The 18635-nt window shown below is 46.4% G+C and overlaps 1 protein-coding gene across 1 annotated transcript in view; it reads right to left on the reverse strand.

Annotated features, from left to right (window-relative positions):
• Mthfd1 (methylenetetrahydrofolate dehydrogenase (NADP+ dependent) 1, methenyltetrahydrofolate cyclohydrolase, formyltetrahydrofolate synthetase) overlaps positions 1-18635 on the reverse strand; it is a 63633-nt gene that overhangs the window by 13249 nt on the left and 31749 nt on the right. Inside the window, exons 9-21 of the mRNA XM_005399130.2 lie at positions 13177-13304; positions 12689-12786; positions 12339-12512; positions 11201-11337; positions 9669-9715; positions 9035-9142; positions 8837-8911; positions 5951-6053; positions 3245-3321; positions 2490-2630; positions 1198-1266; positions 828-939; positions 588-727 (exon numbers count right to left, since the gene is read on the reverse strand). Coding sequence (XP_005399187.1) covers positions 588-727; positions 828-939; positions 1198-1266; positions 2490-2630; positions 3245-3321; positions 5951-6053; positions 8837-8911; positions 9035-9142; positions 9669-9715; positions 11201-11337; positions 12339-12512; positions 12689-12786; positions 13177-13304 — 1409 coding nt within the window. The remainder of the gene's footprint in view (positions 1-587; positions 728-827; positions 940-1197; positions 1267-2489; positions 2631-3244; positions 3322-5950; positions 6054-8836; positions 8912-9034; positions 9143-9668; positions 9716-11200; positions 11338-12338; positions 12513-12688; positions 12787-13176; positions 13305-18635) is intronic.

Here is an 18635-nt window from a genome sequence, read left to right on the forward strand (position 1 = left end):
TAGGTGCTAGAATAAGTGTAATTTCTAGGCAGCTGGAATCACGAGGACACAGAGCTCAGGCTGGAGCGGAGAAGCCAGCCGACCTCTGCTCCTCCCTCTCTAGCAGCCCTGAGTGGCCCCTCGCTCCTCTGCTGCCCACACAGCCCCTGCTGCCCCCCCTGCTGCAGGTGTCAGAGGCTCTGTCCAGCAGGAACCACCCCAGGGCCCACTTCTGCCCCAGCTACGTGGGCAGGGCGGATGGCTGGCTGCCAGGGTCACTATTCAGAAGGAAGGTGGGATTCAGAGTCACAGGAAACAGGCTGACATGCAGAGTTCTTGTGAGTACAGCCAAGGACATGTGTTGAAAGAGTTTAGATATTGGTAGATGTTTTTCTCGGACAGGGGGCCAAGAAGCCGACTTTGCCCCTCCTAAAACGACAAGCCTGCGAGTGACAAGGCAGCTGGCGCAGGAGCTGTCCGACCGCTTACTTTTGGCACCCCATTAACCATGAGCACAAGAGCAGCTTCCTGCACACACAGGCACAAGCCGTCCAACTTCCCGCACGCCCCCGAACACTCTGGTCAGCAGCCCTCCCAGCCCTGCTCACCGTGGGCCCGCCTCCGTGCATTTTCAGAGCCCTGACAGTGGCAACAAGCACCACCACGTGAGGGCGGAGGCCAGAATACCGGCATTTGATGTTGAAAAACTTTTCCATCCCAATGTCTGCTCCGAATCCTGCTTCAGTCACTGGAAGGCAAGGAAAGGGCAGCTGTAAAAATGCCATCCCAACTGGCCTGAGGTTACAAGGGGAGTGTGTTCTCTCCAGGGGTGAGGGAGAGACACCCACCTACGAAGCCCTCGGGGCCCACAAGCTTGAGCGCGATGCGGTCTGCGATGATGGAGGAATTCCCATGGGCGATGTTGGCGAACGGGCCGGCGTGGACAAACACCGGAGTGCCCTGCAGAAGCGAGGACACCATGAGCGCAGCCGTCACCTGCTTCACACAGCAGGGCCATGGGAGTCAGCTGCCGTTTGAAAGAAAACTTTCCAGAGGGAAAAGACAAAGCCACCTCTTTGGTATCTCGGTACAGTTCTGGTCACAACTGCAAGTGCAACTGTGAGAGAGAGGTGTGACTGCACACGGAGAGCGTCCTCCACAAGCACCGTGCTCTGAATGCTGCAAATCACCTCTGCGAGGTGGGGGCGCTCTCCTCACCTCCAACGTCTGCATGAGGTTGGGCTTAATGGCATCCTTCATCAGCACGGTCAGCGCGCCGCTCACCCCCTGCAACACAAGGGCAGGGGCGTCAGCTCCTCCCCGCCAACACCACCCTTCTGACACCAACACTCAGCGTCCTCGGTCTCGCCGTGCCGGTCACCTTGGACCGAATAGCACTTTCCTCTCAACGGGACCACTCATTTTCCTCCCGCTCTAAACATACATGGAAGCTACCAGTTATTTAAGCAGGGAAGAGGAGGAGGATAAAAATAATGTTCACATGCAATTTCTCAACACAAAAAACAAACAAAACCAACCATGTAATTCTACAAACAATCATCTCAATCTGCTGGCTGATGTGGGGAATCCACTTGGACTAGTTTAAAGCACTAGAAATGCTAGTTCTTCAACTAAGCCTTTATTTCTAACTTTGGTATCTAGCCAGAAGCAGGTACAACCCAAATTCAGTATGTTTCCCCACACTGAAACTGAAGTACTACCCTTGAATAACTCTTAAATAACAGGCCACCTTTGAAGCCACTTAATCACAGCAGAACAAACTGATGACAGAGTTAGATCAAGAAGCAGTCCCACTTCTATTCAGTATTAATGCATTTTTAAATTTAAGGGCTGAGGTATTAAAATTTAAAATACATATTAACTGTGAAACACAAAATTGATAATCTTTTCTTCCTTTTCTAAATTCACCTGCTATACTACTATCACAGGTCAATTATTTTAGTACATATCAACACAAACAGGCTTTTAAAAAACTAATCTATAAGAATTCTCTTTTTAAGCCCCATATGATCATGCGGAGAGCTCAGCTATAACCCAGAAGTGGAGAGCCAACCTAGTAGGACCATCGGCCAAACGGCTCATGTGTCATCCCAGCTGTGGCTGTCAGCATGGATGTGACGCCAATGGGTCCAACGACAAGAGGGCCCTAGGCAAGAAGCTGAGGGTTACACGGAGGCCTGCACGAACTCCTAACTCAGCCACTGAAAGGCTCTCTTGCACTCCATGCACTCTCTGCAGACTCAAGACCTGCATGTGCTCATGGCAACACGTGCAGGATGAAGACTTCTCAAACCACCTGGAACATACCACATTATAATCACAGACTTCACAGTTCTTTTGTCATTAGCAAACCTGGGTTGAATTGATGAGTTCACCGCAACATCTTAAGTAGAGCACAATTTTTGCCATCGGTAATCGCTGAGACACCGTAGGACGGTGGACAGCCAGGGTCACCAGTGCCACCGAGTGTGTCTGTGGGGGGCACTCACCAGATCTTCGGCCCTGATGGGCTCCCCCTGCTTGCTGGAGGCCACCACCATTTTGCCGAGTCTCTCTCTCATGTCTTCCAGAGAAGTGGTGAGAGCCAGGACAGCCATTATCTCACTGGCCACAGAGATGTCAAACTGAGCCTGGAGCCCGGGGGCCGAGAGCAAAACCTCCGTGTTAGAACGAAGTGAGGACTGCACATGTCATCCTTTTGGGCATCAAAGGCTTAAAGAAATCCCTTAAAAGCGTGCAACAGCAGAATACCACACAAGGAACTTCATGAAAATAATCCTCCAAAAGCAAAACTTGGTAATTAATTATTCTAAGGCCTTAAGCAGTCAATTTTTAAAAGTAAATGCTCTAGTATGGGCAGTAAACTATTTTATCCTCATGCAAGCTGCGTGGAATTGAGGTTATGGTCTCCCTACCATACAAGGGACAACACAGAAGCTCTTACACTGAAGAGATATACTGTGAAATGATCACAAAAGAAAAGCAATTTCCATCCATTTATATGCAATGATGTTCACTTGAGCCTCTCCACCTCCAGAAAAAGATGCTGGGGGGGACGACACAGGTGACACATGGGATTTATTGCAAAAGCTGTCAGGAGTGCTCAATACCACACCCACTCACTTCCATTTTAAAAGGGAGAAGGCAGAACAACACCTGGCAGTCAGTCGTACGGGAGAGGACGGAGGAGGAGAGGCAGCCAGCTCTAGCTCACACAGAGCTGTGTACTTAAGCAGATAGTTACCGTCCGTGTGTGGCCCTTCTCGGTGGGGGACTGCCCGATTGTGATCTTCCTCAGGAACCTATCATTGGTATCCAATACTGCAGCGGGAGGGGAAGACACAGAATGATTTTTAGTATAGAAAGACCATAGAGCCAAAGAAGCAACAAAGTGTTAAAGTGGAATGGCTGAACTTTATTCCTTCTAGAGAATCCAAACAATTAATTAGAAATCTGGAATCTATTTTAAAGCATATTCTATATTATAAAGACACAAAAAGAACACCCCATGTTTTCAAAGGCTGAAGTTTGTGGTGGTGTTCTGGGGTGGCAGGTGGGGTGGGGCTGCCTCCCTGACCTCGCACCCCTGAGGGAGACACAGACCCATCAATTTACAACAGAGAAAATGCCTTTTGGAGCACGCCGGGTAACTGGCCAGGCCTTTTCTATTCTGATGACAAAACAGCTATCTAATTATGTAGCACTGAAAGCATGGCAAAGACCAACTAACCAATCCTGATCCCACCTCCCAGGACTTACGCCTGTTAACTTTCAGGCTATAAGAAAATTTTGGGTTTTGTATGTACAGGAGATATACTGAATAGGAGATATAAATGGATATTTGTCCTGGGCTTCTGGCGCAAGGTTCCTGGAGTACCTGGAATTTTAAGGGTGACAGAAGTGGCATGTGCCTCATAATAAACCCCATTTGAGTATACTTGAAAGTATGCTAACGAGGTGACACAGGTCTCTTGACAGCCTGGTCGACAGAAAGACCAGGTGTTTAGAGGGCTAGAAGTTCCAGCCCCACTGACAACCCCAGGAAGGAGATTAGGGAAGGGAGATTAACATCGGGGAAAGCCCTCGAATAACAAGATTTGATGAGCTGTCAGGCTGGTGAAAACGTCAAGCCATTGGGGGGGTGACACACCCTGCGCACACTTTCCATTTAGCGAACCCTGGGCTATAATTTTCATAATAAACCAATAAACATGGTTTTTTCCTTGAGGACTGGGTTGGATTTACCAAATGACTGAACCCAAGGAGGTCATGGGGACCTCCAATTTACAGCCAGCTGGTCAGGAGAGGTGACAAGCTGGACTTGGGATGGACACCTGGAGTGGGGCAGTCTGGGCATACTCAGCCCCTGAACTGCAGGGTCTGCTCCAGATAGCGTGAGACTCGAGTTACTCCCAGAACACCCAGCCGGTATCTGCTACAGAACTGAACTATTCTCGGAGGAAAAACCCAGACATCCGGCATGAGAAACACTATTCGGAGAGCGGTGGGAGTACAGAGGGGACACAGGAGTTCCCATCTCAGTAGGAAATGCCAAACAACAACAAAACACAGAAGGACCCCCCCAAAAACCCCAAAACAAACTAACAAAAAAATTCAATAATCTAGGGCCGGGGAGACAGAAGGTCCTGAGTTCAATTCTCAGCACCAAAAAGACCAAAAACAAAAAATCAGTAATCTAGAGGGGTCAAAGAGAAGCCCCACACCCCTCCCACAGTACTAGGGGTTAAACCCAGGGCCTCACAGATGCTAGCGAAGCCCTCTGTGGTGGCAGAGCACATGCTCAGCATACAGGGGTGTTGGTTCAATCCCCAGCACCCACCCCCAATACTATAATTTAAACACCAAAAGCACAATATTCGATAGCACTCGGACACACATACTTCTGCATACTCTCTTCAGTGAAGGATATAATATCACTGCAGCCAATCCTTATTTTTCACAGAATATAGTATACAGTTCTTATAACTATGTTTTTTCCCCCTGTATAACATAACCAGTTAATATATATAATCCTTCTTTGGGGAGACAGGGCAGGTGGGAAGGGTAGGTCTGCCTCTACTTTTCTGGGAAGCATGAATTAGATACAAACTGAAGCAAAAGTACATGAGATACTAAATTTTCAAAGTAGATTTTTAGCTTATTCCTTAGAAAATATTATGCCATTTGTTTAAAGCTATTGAGGCAGAGGGAGGAACACCAGAGTGGTTTTAGATATTAACAGTTGCCATGCCAATAAAAGTAAGAACAGCCAGTGTACTGGCCTTCAGCTGCATTCTGCATGATGATGACAATTTCTTCTCAATAATTATATAAAATAGATGGGTGCACCATTGGTAAAAAATAACATTCTAAGCCATGCTAATTGGACATAAAGAAAAGCAACATATGGTGGTGAAGCCAGGCAGCTCCCTCAGCAAACCGTGATGTGCTGAAAGCTTGCAGGCTACCTAACTGTTACAAGAGACGTCGATAAAATGATGTCTAAGTGATTAAGAAAGCTGAAGCAGAATCAACTCACTGATGCCAGACAAAAGTTCTGAGAATAAAGGGCACACATGATTCAAGGAGTGATTAAACATAATTTCTCTACTTTATGACACCAAAACTTTTTGCATAAAATGAAACTTGAAAAATGTTATTTTTGGTTTATGCACGAACTTCCTCGCAACCACCTTCATTTCAATCAACACTGAACAGACAGCAAAATGTTCAACCCTTCCGACAAAGAGAAATTGACGACAGCCAATAAGGAAGGCATTGGTGGAGGCAGCAAGAAAAACAAGCATTGTCACCATCTTGGTCATGCCTCAACTGTGAAAACACCAATGCACAAGTTTCTGGACTGCACACGCGAATAACTCTCCCACAGGCAGAGGGTGGGGTGTGCAGTGTAACTAAGACACACAGGTCGTGAGTCCTGCTCTGGTACCTCTTTGCCACGTTATGGTTTCTGGATCGATATCCAGCCTTGCAAATCTGTTGATCTCTTCATCTGTCAGTGTGCTGGGGTCGGTTTTTTGAATACCTAGTCTCTGAAGAAGCAGGAAATTAAAACATAAGACAAATGGAAGCATAAAAATCTTTTACAAGTTTAACCTCTATCTCAAGACAAGAGTCTCTTCTAGGAAATGCAAACTGTCTTATATGTAGAAGGGAAAACTGTGATCCCACTGCCAGACCTGGAGGCTACTGCCCACTCACCCAGGTACAAAGATACTGATGCAAAGATACTGACACATCTGTCCCATGATCAAGCACCACAGGCATTTCCCTCAACCCCGATTAAACAAGCACAGCAACCAAGAAATGTTCTGAAGACACAGATGCATGCTCCAACTCCCTATCCCCAAATATACTGAAAGGAACAGTAATACACAAAGACTTTTTTGGGGATGGGGTGATGCTGAGGATTGAACCCAGGGCCTCATGCACGCTAAGCACACACTCCACCGCTGATACAAAGATTTTTAATCAGACAATTAAGAAGCCTAATTTAAATGAAATTTGAGCGGCTGAGGCTATAGCTCCGTAGTAGACTTCTTAGCACACGCAAAGCTCTAGGCTCAATCTCCAGCACAGCAAAATAAATAAATAAATGAAATGTACATATGTTTGATAGGGCAAAAATTAGTATCAATCAATAAAAAACAATGCAAAGATCTTTTACATGGTTTTTATATAGCGCTATACTTTTCCTGAATTCTCACTGTTCTGAAAGGCCCAAAAAGGATTTCTATTCTCACAGAATTTGAAAACTTTATTTATTGATTTACAGTGTCTACTCAGGGCACATCCTAAAATGGGAAACCCACACGCAATGCTTTCTTCTCTTCTAACTCATGGTAATTGCTGAGTGGACCCTCACAAGACCCACTCTGCCGTGGTTTCCTTCTTGTGTTGCAAGGATCTGTTTTTGAACTTGGATGCATTTCCAGGGCTGGCCACTCACTTGCCTGTCAGAAAGTCCCAGAAGCCATTGTTTACAGAGGCCCGCAAAGCCCTGAGCCACCCCGCTACGCATCTGCTGTTACAACAGGCTCCTGACCAAGCCCTCTGTGCAGACTGATTATACCGCAGGACACAGGACAGAGGGGCAGGAAGCCCAGGTTCTCACCCTGCTGTCCCTTCCAGGGGTGCTATACCCTTGAAAAAGTCTCAGGGTAAAATGCTAGAGCTTTCCTCCTCCCCACAAGAGAACATTCCACTAGCGGAGATGAAATCGGGAGCTGTCTGCTCTTCCCACGATACCTGGCCACCTCACAGAACATAGCTCTGGTGTAAAATGATCCATAAGGTGTACTGGGGCGCAAAAACGAAGGAAGTGAGGGAACACCAACTGCTTAAAGGTGAGCTGCTCTCAATGGTCGGCCTCTACGCACACAACATGCACACATGTACAACTATAAAGCAACGGACAAGGGACACAGCTCAGTGGTACTGTGCTTGCCTGGCATGCGCAAATCCCTGCGTTCAATCCCCAGCACCACCAGAAACAAGCAAACAAACAAAACCCCCAAAGATCTGTGAAGGAACAGGACAAATATAAACACACATCAAAATATAAAGTTGCAAAGAATTAAAAATTAAAGTGAATAGAGTTGTTGATGATAAGCAGTATAAGCCATGTATTAAATGTTCACATGTTCAATGCTGTCAGAGAACAAGTATTTAAATTTCTTTCCTCACTTCTTCAGGAAAGTAATACAGGAGTTTACTTTTCAGGATTATTTTTCCAGTATTATTTTTAAAGCTCCGCTGTCTCTTCCTTTACAGTTGCTCCCTGCCTGGACTTGTAACTCTGGGCATCTGCTGATACTCTCTTGCACTACAGCTTTCTTACTGAGGATGTCACAATAAACAAGAGCACACAGCACACAACCTTCAGACTGGCTTCCTTCAGGCAGCACAATGCCTCTGACATTCAGTCAAGGGACTGCACATATCAGGAGCTCATTTCCTTTTATTCTTTGGAAGTACCACAGTTCAACCATTCATTCACTGAAGAACATTTAAATTATTCCCAGTTTGGGAAGATTATTAGAAAGTCACTAAAAACACCCCTATTCAAGTTTTCATATGAACACAAGTTTTCATTTCTCCTGAGTAAAAGCCTGGGAGTGGGATTTCCGGCTCATGTGTTTAGCGTATGCTTAATGACTATACATTTGGTAGGAAAATTCAAGTAAAACATAGAAGTAATCGTTCCCTTAACCCCGGTGGTGGCAAACCTACCGCACGCGTCCTGCAGCAGGCTGTTTGTACCACTAAAAGTTCTAAAAGGCTCGCCATCACCGCTTTAACCATCTGACACAGTTTTTTATCTAGGCAAGCAAGGGAAGTATTACTGCTCTCAATTCACAGGCGAATACACTGAGAGAGAGGTCGTATCACAAAGTTGCATAAGGTCCTAATCCGGGGAAGAGCAGGGATTCAAACTCCAAAATTGCCATGATGCCATTCTGACCTCTTTTCTTTTGGGGTGCTAGGCCCTGATCCCAGGCTTTCACACATTCTATGCAAACACTTGGCCATGGAACTACCTCCATGCCCTGCATCCTGACTCTTACCCACACAATGACGGAAGCATCAGTTCTCTCCTTAGCTGAGGGCAGGTGGTCAGTGCTCCACTTATTCCAAGACTAATCACTTACAACTGTACATAAATGAGAGCTAACCACTAGCACCAGCCCTTGCCTCCTATACACCTGATTACAGATGTAACTGGGCCCCAAATAAGCTGCTCTAAGGACAGTTTACCTCCTTATTGAGCACCACATTTCAAGCACTATCACAAACAGAGAAGGAAAACCCTTACCTGTAACCTTCGGATTTGGATGTCAGAGAACTTTCTTACTCCGTTTACTGATGGTACCAAACGATTAAAGAGCGCCTTAAGGAAAAGCAGGAAAGGGGCTTTTAGATGAGAGGGCTCCCAGTGCTTCCTGCATCAGCACCCAAGGGACCAACACTAACATGAGGGCCTCCGCCCTTCGCGAAGTCCCCGGCACCCTACCTTGTCCGTCTGAGTCAGCTCGTGGAACATCCGCGCATCGATGGCCGCAGCAACGAGGTTATTAGCTGCAGTGATGGCGTGGATGTCACCAGTGAGGTGGAGATTGAACTTCGAAACAAGAGAGGTCACTTCAGTCTCCTGCCTGCTCTGTGTCTTTCCAGCCTTCCTTCATTACAGCCAACTTGTCCCCTGCGCTGACACCAACGCAACGCTGGCGGCAGTACGGCCAGTGGGCCCAGTGGGAGCTCCTGAGGACAGATGAGGGGCTGTGCGCCCGCGGGAGCATCTCCTCCCAAACACAGAACCAGAGGCCACAAATGCCCTGCCGCTGGCACACACTCCCTAGCCAGTGAGGGCGGCGTGTACCGTGTCTGCACACATCGTCCCCGCTTCTGTTAGGATTCTGAATGCACGGTTGTTGGTGCTTCTCAGTATCGTGTTTCATTTGACCACTTACTAAAACCATCATTCTCACCAAGTTCTGTCACAAGTTTACATATTAAGATGTTTTTTTCTGCTGAGAAATAAATCATTGTTCTCTAAGATATCTAAAAAAGACGTTAATCTCTGTAGGAGAAAAGCCGTCATGAAGCTATAGAAAGGATTGACACTACCAAACACCGGACTACTTTACCTCTTCCATAGGAACGACCTGGGAGTAGCCGCCTCCTGCAGCGCCACCTAGGGGACAGACCAAGGGTAGGGACTCATAGTACACGTGCTCCAGCAAAGCGATTTCTGCAACCACTGAGCATATCATTTGTTTACTTTGTATCATCATTTGGACAGATTCGATTGTTTTCTAATTTTCTTTTACCATGCTAAAACACTTGCTCTTGTTCGTGCTGAATAGTCTCTCAGCTGAAATCTGAGTCTAAATGACAAACCTGTGAACACATACATATATACCTACTCATTATCTTTAGAAAAGGTTCCCCGTGATTCCTAACACGTTCAAAGACCCGGCTGACAGTTACATAAAGGCAAGCCTGTTCAATTTCCTACTCTCATAAGCCTACTCTGGCTTTAAAAATAAAAAGAAAGGAAGGAAGGAATATTTAAGCTACACACACTAACAGAGCCTCCAATTCTTCCCGAATAGGTGACGTATGTTGGAAAACAGCTTACTGCTGGAGTTCTGACGGCCCATTTGGATTATCAACGAAAGGCCAGTCAGAAATGTCCAGGATGCCACACCATCGGTGAGATGTCACCCCAGAGTACAGATTTTATTTTTGTGAGGCAGGAAGCATACAAGGAGGTTACTTTGTGGTAAGAACAATAAGAGAATAATAGTTCAGTAAGCAGCACAAGGAAAAGGCTCATTCTGGAGTTGAGGGGGTTAAGAGCACATCCAGCGCAGAACTAAGTCATCACATGTATACAGCTGGTAGGGCATAGGTGTGCCTGGTGTCTACATTCACGGTAATTACTGCAACAAGCAGAATGTGATGCCCTGTTACTAAGCAAACAAGAAAGCTAGCTCAAAGAACTTATTACAATTAAATAGTTTTAATGAAAAGGACGTTTGTATCATTGCAGCAATCAAAATCTGAAAGTTAAGGCTGACTACTGATGTCTTGTTCTCATCCAATCGAGTACTGTGCTGATTACACAGTTCAAGGGTGAAATGCCTGGGGAGGCAGGTCCGGTACTTAATGGCGCTTGTGACCAAGTTCACAATGCAGTCCCACTGCTGCTATTGTAAGATGACAATACTGCTACCGCACAAGGGAGGATAAAATAGAACAATACGCACCAGCTGCTTAGCGCAATACCCAGCACCAAGCATACGCTCATTCCCAACAGGGAGACCTCTGTGGACTCGCCTCTGCCTGGCTACGAGCATGAATCCCAGCTACAATTACCTCTAGCGTTACTGTGCCAGTGGACTATTAGGGTCAGATGAAAGCACCCCAGCTTCCTAGCACCAATCCTAGAGTATCTCTGTGCAGTGTCAAACAGTGACAGGCGTGGGCTGATCTGATGAATCTTCACCCAGTGCGTTGCTAGGGGGGGTTGTGGGTGTTGTGGAATCTGAGTGAGGGAAGAACTGGAGGCTTTGTTAGTGTGCTAGGACCCTAAGCACTCATGGGCTGAGTAGGTCTGCAGGACTAAAGGAGAGGCAGATGTCCTCTGGGGACCCAGGCTCAGCCCCGTGAGTACCTTTTATTCCAAAGGTGGGGCCCTGAGAAGGCTGTCGAACACATGCGAAGACGTTCTGGTAAAGATGGGCTCCAAGCGCTTGCACCAGCCCAATGGTGGTTGTGCTTTTCCCTTCTCCCAGGGGGGTTGGAGTTATTCTTCAGATAAAAGCCAAAGAGAAAGAGGTTCACTTCCAGAGTTAAGTCTATCTAAACACTAAGTCAGATCCAGCAGACCCTAGAGAATGACTCATCTAAAGGAGAAAGACAAGAGCCCTGAAAGAGATCTTATCTTTTCTTTTCTTTCTTTTTTTTTTTCCCCCTGTCTTTTTGAGACAAGGTTTTGCTGTGCAGTTCAGACTGGCCTTGAGCTCACTTTGTAGCCCAGGCTGGTCTCAAACTCACAAGGATCCTCCTGCCTCAGCCTCCCGAGTGCTGGGATTACAGGTGCGTGCCACCACACCTGGCAAGAGATATTTTCTATGAGTCTTAGTTGTAATTTTCAAAACAGTTTAAATAAAACACTGTATTTTGGTTCTTTTCACTGCAAATATACTTGACATTTGATCTTTTAGTCAGATGCCACTGTAATTTTAACTTCTCAACTTAACAGTCTCAAGAACTAACTTTTGGGGCCAGGGTGTAGCTCAGTTGTAGAGCGCTTGCCTGGCATGTGCAAGGCCCTGGATTCTGCCTCCAAGATCCACCAAAAAAAAAAACAAAAAACAAAAAACAAAACAACTTTTATATACAATTTTAACAGCAATAAAAAAGACACTTCAGAAGATCAATTTAATGAATTTGGGTTTTTAAAAAAAGTGATTCCATCTGAAAACTGAGCTCTCCCACCCACTAGATGGACAAACTTGGCCACCACCCTCGTTTCTGAAGGGTTTCCACTCTTTCCTACCTCACAAGGTTGCTATAAAGATCAAGTGCATGGAAAACGCCAACACCGCACCAAAGGCACCTTCACAGGTGTGTGCGGGGGGCAAATGAACCCGAGTGGTGACAATCAGGATTAATGTTAAGCCACAGGAAACAAGGGCTGGGGATTTAGCTCAGGGGCACAGTGCCTGCTTGGCAAGCGTGAGGTCCTGAGTCCAACTCCCCGCACCAAAAACAAAACAAAACACAGGAAACAAAACAAAGTGCCATACCCAGTCACCACTACGTATTTCCCATCAGGCTGGCACTTCAGACGCTCGAGGGCTGACAGCTGGACCTTGGCCTTTGTTTCCCCATATAATTCCACCTCTCCAGAGAGCAGACCAATTTCTCGAGCCAGGTTACCAATGGGCTTTGGTTTGCAAGACCGTGAGATGTCAATGTCACTGTAAAAGCACAGAAAATAGATGTCAATGTTTGCTCACTGAATTTAATCCCACACTAGTAATGACACCGCCCCACCCCAACTGACTGTGCTTTCAGTGGATGCATACATGTACCCACTGAAGTCAGCTAAAAACCAGAAATCCAAGGTTCTACGTCAGGAAAACTTCACTTTTACCTTGGAACAGGTATCTTCAGGTTGAGACTGTTATAGTGAATCGTCCACACTCCTGGCTTAAATTTCTCCAAGAAACGCTTTGCACTCTCAATTGTGCTCTGAGCAAAACGACATAAATGGGGGGTGCTTATTTCAATCCCCACCTCAATCCCAAACTCCAGGTCATTCCAGTTCAAACCCCAATGAAACTGTCTCGTGTTTCCCCTGTAACATGCTCTACTCCTACAGGAGTCCTCAGGTGCCCAGCCTGTGGAGCTACTTGCCAAGCAAGCAAACCAAAGACAGCGTGCAAGTCGGCGTCTACGTGTCTTTCTGTTACAGGAAAGGAAGTAAGAGCTGCGCCACTTCCCCCGTGAAAGTGACTGGCACTATGTACCTGCTCCTCTACTCCCTTCTGGCCTTCAACAGACTGGCACCCTTCCCCACCTCCTCAGCAGGCTTGCCTCCGTGTGTCTGCGGGGAGAAGGATCACAGAAACTCGCACGCACCTGCATAAGCATGGCCACAGTCATGGGCCCGACACCGCCAGGGACGGGCGTGATGAAGCCAGCCCTCTCCTTGGCCTCCTCGTATGCCACATCGCCTACTACTTTCTTTCCATTTGGCTTTGTATTGTCTGGTCAAGAGGGGAAAAAACAATCAAAGTAGTGTCTCAGAAGAGCACTACCTGTGTTTCTGTCCAAGTGATCAATTACGAGACTTTGTTTCAAAAGCTGAGTGGAACTTTAGGGTGTGAGTCCTGTCAGGCCCAAGTGTCTACATTAGTTAAGAGCTACTAGAGGGCGGGGTGCGGGTGCAGCTCAGAGGCAGAGCCCTTCCGTCCCAAGTGCAAGGCCTGGGCTCCATCCCAGGGACTGCTGCAAGGTAACCAGGATTTCCCACTTCACGGGGAGAAAACTGTGTTACCTGTAAAAATTTATAAGACACTGAGTAGTTTTTTTAGAACCCAGAGAACCATTTTGTAGCCCCTCTGATGGCAAATAAAACACTATTTTTTATTCCTAAAACCAACTACCCGATATATGAGCACTTTTAAAAATGTTAATTTGCCAAGGCCTACAAAGGGGGTTTTTTTGAGCGCACAAAGCTCCAACTATGTCACAGCTGCCAGATATCGTTTCTACAGCAACCGTCAGCATTTTGTAAGCTCCATGTGTGAGCTGGAGGAACAATTCAACATCCAATTCCAAAGATGAGCAGCTACTTCAATGTATGCAAAAGGCAAAGAATATAATTACACTTCCCTCACAAGGAGACAAGAACTACAAATCCTAGCGGCAAAGGGCGGCTATTCAAGAGAACAAAGCCCGTGATGGCTCCCTGCTGCTCACACACAGAGCAGCCCACACTTGGCTGCAGCGCACTTCCGGCAGGGCCGGCCAGCCTGGACCTTGAAGAAAGGATGCCCCTGAGGCGGGATCTGGTGAGATCTTAGCCAGACTGCCGTTTCTCTGAGCTGAGCCCTGTAACCTAGAGAGGAAGCTTCTGGGTACAACCCAAACACCAGAACTAAGAGATTAGGTTCTTGGATGAGCTCTTACCCTGTCCTCAACCACCACAGGCTACACATGTCTGCCCCAAATACACAAGAGTAATACTACCTATTTCTCATACTTGCCAAAGCTCACCCAATAATTCTTTTTTTTTTTTTTCCCTCTGGTACCGGGAACCGAACTCACGACCTTGCGCTTGCCAGGCAGGCGCTTTGCTGCTGAGCTAAATCCCCAGCCCTCCAATAATTCTTGACAGTGAAAAAACATTCTTGTGGGTGTGATGGTACATGCCTGTTACCCCAGCACTGAGGCAGGAGGATCGCTGAGAGTTTAAGGCCAATCTGGGGTAAGCACTCAGTTGAAGGCCAGCTTGAACTACATAACGAGGCCCTGTCTCAAAAAGAAAAAGGATTCACCAACATTAAGGTTTCTAGTCCTATATGTAAACTTTTGTTTGTGTGCATGTGCACACGCATGCACGCACGTAGGACTGAAACCCGGGGTCTCATATAGGTAAGCACGCATTCTAAAATGAGCGGCAGAACCAGCTCACATGTACAGTATACACTTACATATACCAGAAGGAGCGGTGACTACAATTCCCTGGGATTGTTGCCGTTTCTAGATGATTATGAAGCACCAAACTATGGCACAACATTTCTCCCCAGAACCTCTAACGTCACTTCGAGAGGCAAAGGGGCCATGGTGCCCTTGTAATGCCAGGTACTTGGGAGGATCACAAGTTTGAGGCCAGGCTGAGCAATTTAGCAAGACATCATCTCAAAATAAAACTTTTTAAGAAAGAGCTGAAGATGCAGCTCAGTAATACAGTGCTGGCCTTGCATCCAGGGAGTCCTGTGTTCAATCCCCAGTAATGGAAAAAAAAAAGGATTCTCAGGAATTATAGCTTTATCTTTCATACTGGTTTCAGTGGCAATATTGAAGTTATCTTAAATTGCCCTTGCAACTCTATTTGCCAGTGTTAGTTATTTCAGTTTCTGCACGGACAGCAGACACAAATCAATGACTGCACTGTCAAATATTGAGGCAGATAAGCTCGGCTCTTACACCAAATTATCATCAGAGTTGACTTGGATGCTGCTGATGCAGGAACAGTGTCTTATAAAGAATATGACATGGTCAGTGGGAAAAGTGACCACTTCGCAACCTGCAGACACATGTGAGGTTACCTACCCCAGCTGGGACTTTTCTTTCATCAGGAAGCTGCATGTACAAAAGTCAACTGAGCCTCGAGCTTTACCTTGGGGACCCTTCACTACAGAGACCAGTAAGAAGCCATGGCATTGGACAGGCTGAGACTGCATCAGGGAAGGATGAGGTATCTGTTTCCTCTTTTTATGCTCCTTCCAAATTCCACTATTAATCTAGACCCTCTCAAATTATCCTTAGTAGTACACCAAGCAGGAGGAACACCTCCTTATGCTGCACTGGCCAATACTTTCTGCTTTGCACCTGAATCTTAACAAATTATCCCTTTTTGGGGCTGGATGTAGCTGAGTGGTAGAGCGCTTGCCTAGCATCTGCAAAGCTCTGAGTTCAACACCCAACACAGTCAAAAAAGTTAAAACTAAAAAAATTCTTTATGAAAAAATATGTACACTTTAATTCATTCTTAATTTGTCAAGAGACTTGTCCCTGTTTTGCCCAAGTGGCTCATAGAAAGCATTTATTTTTAATTTAATTTAATTTTTTATTCCGAGACAGGATCTCACTAAATTACCCAGGCTGGACTTGAACTCATAATCCTTCTGTCTTAGCTCCTCAGTATGCTGATAAGATAGGCATATACCACCACACCAGGCTAATTTTTATTTTCTTGATGCTGGGGATCAAATCTATGCTAAGCACTTGCTCTACCATTGAGCTATACCCAGCCCTATGCAAATAATTTACATAAAATAGGAAACAAAACTTGGCACAGCTGTGCAATATATTGCTTCTAAAATGAGCATTTGCAAAGCACACTCTTTGGGCCTGGCAAGACAGTTCACTGGGCTGTAGTGCAGCGATTCTGCCATTCCGCGGGAACAACAATGGCCAGCCTTCTCGATATTATATGCCCCGGATCAGTGAAAACACTGTTGATCAGGACAGATGACACTGCTTTCATTTTATTCATATTTTACCATCTATATCAGGAATCAGCGTGAACAGGGTGGTAAAGCCTTGTTTAAATCAACATTTCAAACCCATCTGCCCAATTCCAGATCCCCACCCAGGGCTTCCTTCTCCACCTCTTACATCTAATCGAAAAAAATGCCCACGGCAGAAGAGGCGAGGTGGCAACAGGATGAGCCGGAATGTCATGCTTGCCGGTATTCCAAGTGCGGAGTTGTAGGAGAGCAATTTCTTTATCACCGTTTAGATAATTACACTACCAGAAAATGAGTGATCAATTATGAGCTACTGTCTTAAAAGCACAGTGGGGAGAGTGGGAGGGAGGTTAAAAACGGTGAGGGCTTGACAGTGACTAACACTCCTGGCAGCTCCGTGTCTACATGTCAAACTTGAGATGAAAAGGGAGAAAAAAAGATTCTTCTTACAGTAACTCCCTTCAACGAGGCAGTAGATCTGAGTGCCAGCTATCAGGGGCAGGAGGCCGGACAGGGCACGACGCAGCCACTCACCAGGAGGAGCTCACTGTGAGAGAGGCATTTGTAATAAAAGAAACACCAACTTGTGTGGGACAGGAGGGAGGGAGAGGAGGATTTTCCAAAGAAAGAGAGATGATCCCTGATTGAGGGGAAATCAGACAGGGTTTGGAAGGAGGAACAGCCATGAAAGCGAGGCGGTAGGAGGAAGCAGTATGAAGGGAAGTCCAAAAAAAAGGTCGTAGTGCTTGCGAAGATGGTAGTGCCTGGCAGCACAGCTCAGTGTACGGCACTTACCTAACATGGGCAAGACCCTGGGTTTGTTCCCAGAACTGCACTGAACAAACAAATGAAGTCGGGGGCCAGGGATGTAGTTCAGCGTACTTGCTTAGCATGCAGGAGGCCCTGAGCACTGGAACCTTATTGGCTGTGAAGCATAAAACCCAGCAGGGTGCTTAATGCACAGAAGAAGGTGCTTAATTAGACTGCTCCTCTCCTGAAGCTATGAGGTTCGCATGTAGGTATTTCTGTATTTTCCTTTTGAACTTCTACGTTTGAAAGAACAGCCTGCTCCACTAAGGTTTCAGGCACAGGAGCTACAGAGAACTGGGCATGTGCAGGGAAGGGAACACGGTCCAACTTACAACTGCTTCCGCTGGGCATCCGCTAAGTAAGGATGAGCTAAAGGACTGCTGGGGTGCAAAGCTCACGTGAGGTGGAGGCCGGCAAGGGAGGTGGAGGGAGGGGCGCACAGGCCCTGTGAGCAGGTGAGCAGGGCCAGGCAGGGTGGGTCTGACGGAGAATCAGCTGCAGGAGAGACCAGGAAGAAATGGAATGCTGGGGAGCTAGCTCAGTGGCACAGCGCCTGCCTGGCAAGCGCAAGGTCCTGAGTTCAATTCCCGGTATCAAAAAAAAGAGCGAGAGAGAAGAAACGGACAGCAGCCTACCTCGCTGAGAGGGGCCCTTGGGGGTGATGCTGAGAACAAGGAGAGGAAAACAGTGCCTAATATGCTTAAAATGGATGCGATACAATGATCAGGAAGAAAACCAGGTTTCAGACCTACAAGAAGGAAGAATGACACCATTAACCGAAGCAGGAGAATGAGCAGGAGCTTGGGATAAAGATGTCAAGTACAGTTTTGGACACGACTAAAAGGCTGGATTCAACCGCTCTGCCGAGAGAAAAGCCCAAGTCAAACAACTTGGGAAAGCAGTCCTAGGGCTCTTGCAGCACGTTGCGAAGATTATTACAACAACCTCTGCCCCGTCTGCAGGGTTACATTCTTCTTCTTCTTCTTCTTTTTTTATGTCAGGGTCTTACTATGCAGTTCATGCTGGTTTGAACTCACTTTGTAGCCCAGGCCAGCCTCGAACTCACAGTGATCCTCCTGCCTCAGGCTCCCGAGTGCTGGGATTACAGGCGTGCACCACCACATACGGGGTTACATTCTAAGACACGCAGAGGACGCCTGAAGCCATGGATAGTACTGAATATTAATTCTTTTCCTACACACACATACCTATAGTAAAGTTTAATTTTATAAATTAGGCAAAATAAGAGATTAACAATAACTACATGTAATAATAAAAGAGGACAATTTTAATAGTGTACTAAAAGTTATGTGGAAAAGCTTTGTTCTCCTCTCAAAATCTTGTACTTTTTCACATGAAGCAAGCACTTTATAGCTTCTCTCTGGTTTATCCAAGTTATAAGCATATCCACTCTTGCTTCTGGGGTCATTATTAAGTACAAGGAAGGCTAAACAAAACACTGCAATACCAACAGGGTCCCTCTGAGGAACACGATGGCTGGGAAGGGACTAACGGGCAGGGAGTGTATTC

Source organism: Chinchilla lanigera, unplaced genomic scaffold (assembly GCF_000276665.1).
Source record: "Chinchilla lanigera isolate Chin_1 unplaced genomic scaffold, ChiLan1.0 scaffold00065, whole genome shotgun sequence".
Lineage (NCBI taxonomy): Eukaryota > Metazoa > Chordata > Mammalia > Rodentia > Chinchillidae > Chinchilla > Chinchilla lanigera.